The sequence below is a fragment of the Merops nubicus genome, unplaced genomic scaffold, assembly GCF_000691845.1.
Source record: "Merops nubicus isolate BGI_N331 unplaced genomic scaffold, ASM69184v1 scaffold13163, whole genome shotgun sequence".
Classification (NCBI taxonomy): Eukaryota; Metazoa; Chordata; class Aves; order Coraciiformes; family Meropidae; genus Merops; species Merops nubicus.
In genome coordinates this window covers 1-4,386 of record NW_008596959.1, presented here as the reverse complement: position 1 = coordinate 4,386, position 4,386 = coordinate 1, and the positions used below count along the sequence as shown (strand labels likewise).

Here is a 4,386-nt window from a genome sequence, read left to right as displayed (position 1 = left end):
TAGGGAAAATTTTATTACTTATGTTCTCACCTTTATACAGGAGGAAACCCCCAAAATTCTGACACTGACACATTAGGAAGCAAATATCTTTATGAAGAATGTATTCCAAGTCCAACCTTGAACTTGAAATGACTTCCATAGGACAACTAAGTCTTGTAACTAAAGCTTCATCATAGAAGAAAATTAAACCAAATGTAGGGAACAATTTCCTGTCCAAGACCAGTTGGATATATACTGACAACACAACCCACACACACATGAAAGCCTTTTCTGTTCTGTGTCCATAGCTGCACTGCCTGCAACTCATACCCTACACGCTGCATCCTGGGAAATTTTCTTCCCAACTTGGGAGTTTTCCTTGACTGGCCATTAATTGTGGAAAAGGAGGTCACAATACCTCAGAAAAACTCCCAGAAAATTTGAGCAGCACCCCCTCCCTATACTGGCATAAGAATAATTACTAGTTAAGTGCAACTCCGCGGTTGTACAACTTGTCCAGAAAAACTAAAGCTTGCCCTTTGAAAATCCCACTTCAAATGTCAGACACCTGTGGAATGGTGATGTGCTTTATTTTCTGCTTGCCTAAGGTACACTGGGCAGCTGTTCTGATGTCTTTGCTGCAAAGCTTTAAACACCAATGAAGTCAATCCACAAAAGAAATAGAAATGTAAATACTGTTAAACTAGACAGTGTCTTTTATCAGGCAGACTGACTGAGCCAGAAAAATCAGATGAGCTTTCAAGCATGTGAGTCCTTCGTCAGTACCATTTTTAAAAGTTAAACCACCACATTTTCTGGAAAATAGCTGTACTTACCGCCGGAAGTAGTAAAATCTACAAAATACTGGCGAGTGAGTTGGTTCTTCTCCCTTCTTACTTCTTATTAACCTACATTCTCTGCATTTTTGCAAATTTGGTCCTATTTCAGAGCAAGAATCATCCTGCAAAAAGGACTCTCCTGTTTGCTTCAGCTTCTTTACTTTGCGCCAATCTTTTAACACTGAGCGAGGTATACCAGCTGCAAAAGGAAGGGGAGTTTCAGGTAAGCTCCTGGCAGACCTTTTTCCACAGAACTCAGTCAGATCAGTCAGTGTTCAACAGTTTTGAAAGTACATGTGTTACCTAAGACGCTATTTTCTCTTATAGTAGGTGCATTATTGACCAAATATTCCACTAAAATAATCTTCAGAATGTCATTGTTAAAAAACAAGCAAAGAAACACAATAACCCAAGAAAGGCTGGAATTCTGTTTCAAGTGAAGATGTATGCAAAAAAAGCAACATACTAATTAATGAAAGCAGAGCTTAAAAAAAAAAAATAAAATCCTACTTCTTCAAATTTTACTTTTGCTGAAGGTAAAAAATAGATAGGGTTACAGAAGAGCAGCTCTATTCACATGGAACTCATCTGATTTTCCTGTAAAATATCCGGCATAAGGAAGAACAGAATCCATTTACTCCCTCGTCAGGCTTGTTGGCTTTGCAAGGCTAAGCAGTACAATTCCATTTTTGATATGAAAGTCAGCAGATCTGACACAGAGTTACAGGAGGAGCATATCTACTGGGCAACACATGCAATTTTCACATATGCATTTGGAAACTGAACCCTGTTATTTAACCAGGCTTTCATTTTAATGACTTTTAAAAGTGCCACTAGTTTTATCTGCAGATAGAAGCATCTGTCATTTCAGCTACCACTGCTCTTCAAAGTTCATGTCCTGTACACAGGGCTCTGATGCAGGATGATAGAGAGGTCAGGGTGCTAACTTTGGACTTGGTACCTGGGTTCAGATCCCTATTTTGCCAGACGCGAGTTGTGTAAACTCTGCAAGCGACAGACTGCTGATGCCTCAGTTCACAGCCTACAAATGCACTCCCAGCTCACCCAAGCAGCATGACAGTAACTAAGATTCAAACTTGAGAGTAGAAAAGGCCATAGTCCAGGTTTGCTTGTCTAAACCAATGTTTGCTGTCTTGGAACCAGAGATCTTGGGTGTCACCTGGGAACTGCTAGGCTTCAAGCTCTGTGGGCAAAAACCTGGAAGACGCCCAAGGCTTGCAGGGCTGTCAAACGCCTTGCTCTGCAGGAGGGAGTCTTGCTCACAGCCTGGAGCTCTGAGCGCTCTGGCTAGCACACAGGCTCCCAGGGATTTCCAAAACAGCACTGGGACAAAGCAGTTTTCAACCCCAGCAGTATCCAGATATTACCCATGTTGTGAAACTATCACTGAGCCCCAGATCTTGAAGCATAGCTATCTTCAGACACCTACAGGGAGCTCAAGTAGCCATCCTATGGCTCTCTCCTGAAAGCTCCTCAAAGTTAACTAGGTTTTTGTATATATATTTTTGGAAGGTCCTTTTCGCAAGAAAATCTCTTGACCAGCTCTCCCTCAGAAATTACAATGTAGCTCCCCAAGATACCAGTTCATGTGCAGGACACAAGCTGTGTGAATCACAACAGAACACAGTACCAATTCCTATCCATTTCCTCACTAAGTTCTATGGAACAGTTCCATAGTATATTATCATATACCACTTTTATACTCAGGTACTGCTGGCCAAAAGAAGTCACTGCCTTTCCTTAACTTAGGTAAGCAAGGCTTCTACAACAAACCCACAAGAAGTCTTTTGCAACACCCCAAAGGTCATAATGACCTAACATGTCACATACATAGATTTACAGTTTAAGAAGTGAAACTGAGAAAGAATTTACAGGCATGTTCTTGATTGTCCCTCCAGTGGAGGGGGGGGGAAGGCAATACTACTACCACTGGAGCCAAGCCAGAATACCTCAGACCGCAACACTTCCAGCACCCCGTACAACTTGGGGATCAAATACTCTCAGATACCACAGGAGCAACCTTATACACTGGGCAGTGAAAAGCCAGAGAACGCAATTACAGGGAGCAGTACTCATTTTCTCACTACCGGTACTTACAAAACTCTTGCGAAAAGTAATTCAGTGGTAGACTTTCTCATACTCAAACAGAACAAAGACAAAAGGAATAGTCCTTGGAGAATAAATTTGGATTAAAAATATGGTAGGTTCTTAAACAAAATCCCTCATGTTGTCAGACCAGTTTCTCCTTTCACATAAATCTAGTTAAAATCTGCTACATGCTACAATATTCAAATGGAAATTTGTATTTCCCTAAATTTCTTTATTCCTTAAACAGGAGGGGTGTTAACTCCATGTAATACACATGCTAGTTAGGAGCGTGAAATGACTCTCCCTCAAACCTTTCATTACATTAACCAAATCACAACAGAGTAGCATCAGGCTCTCAAGGAACTGCCTCTGGCTCCCTGATCAAAGGACGAATTAAAGTTCAACAATAGAGAACCTCTCCCTCCAGTACTGCGCTAAAAATAAATGCATCAGATATTAAAAAAAAAATGCACCTCGATGCAAGTGGCACACCAGTCTGTTGAATTCTGATGGGCAGCATAAACCAGTTTGCTTACTGCTTATTTTTAGGCCAAGAACCAGTTTGTTACCACACACACAAAAAGCTGAATTTCTTACACCAGGACATTTCAAATGGCCTCAAGACAGATAAATCTGGATCTGCTCATTTACACAAGAACGCTTTTTAACTCTTTTCCCAGCTATCATGCACGACAAGCCTCTTGGATTCATACTTCACATTAGTCTGTCTCTTCCAAATCAGATTAATATACTCACTGCTGTTACCGCTGCTCTGCAACTTCAGCTTGCTTTTTTCTTTGGCACTCCTGCTAAGAACACCGTTCGGCTTTACTTCTTCCTCCGCATCACCCTTTTTTTTCTGCAAATCATTTTGTTTCTTTTTGTAAGTTGGCTTGGGCTGCCGTTTAGTCCTTTGCTCTGACTTGCTCTCGCTTTCATCGGAGTCTCCGCTTTCAGAGCCAGACTCGTAAGTTCGTTTTGCTTTTCTCCTAGGGTGCTTATCTTCCTTCACAAACTTATCCGCCAAGATTTTACCGTCTATGCTGTTTTGCAAATCATTCGATGTAGAAGCTATTAAATTGACAGTACATGGCTTAATAATTTCTGCAACGCTGTTCCCTGAATTCTCTTTTTTATTAGTGTTTTTATCTTCCTCCGAATGTCTTGTGAGCCAAGCCTTTTTCAGTTTAGTGTGGTAGTTTGGCTGACTCGTCTGGGAAGTTTGCCCACTGCCTACAGAGTTCGCTTTGTTTATTGTATTACAGACGATAGCACTGTCTAGGGAGAGAGAGGTCGAAAACGTCTGATTTTTCACAGAGCTGGACTCCGTCTCGCTGGCGTTACTACTTTTAAACTGCGCCGCGGCCAACGCTGCCTTGTGCTTTTTCAAATGGACGAAGTCGGCGGGGGCGGAGAACCCCGCGCCGGGCGGAGCGGCGCTGGCACTGCCCGCCTTGCC

The 4,386-nt window shown here is 42.0% G+C and overlaps 1 protein-coding gene across 1 annotated transcript in view; it reads right to left on the bottom strand.

Moving 5' to 3' along the window:
- The window catches only part of LOC103769359 (probable JmjC domain-containing histone demethylation protein 2C), a gene marked incomplete at its 5' end in the record, with an annotated part of 25,649 nt that extends 21,266 nt beyond the window's left edge, over positions 1-4,383 (bottom strand). Inside the window, 2 exons of the mRNA XM_008936552.1 lie at positions 816-1,017; positions 3,684-4,383. Coding sequence (XP_008934800.1) covers positions 816-1,017; positions 3,684-4,383 — 902 coding nt within the window. The remainder of the gene's footprint in view (positions 1-815; positions 1,018-3,683) is intronic.
- Between the last annotated feature and the right edge of the window lie 3 nt (positions 4,384-4,386).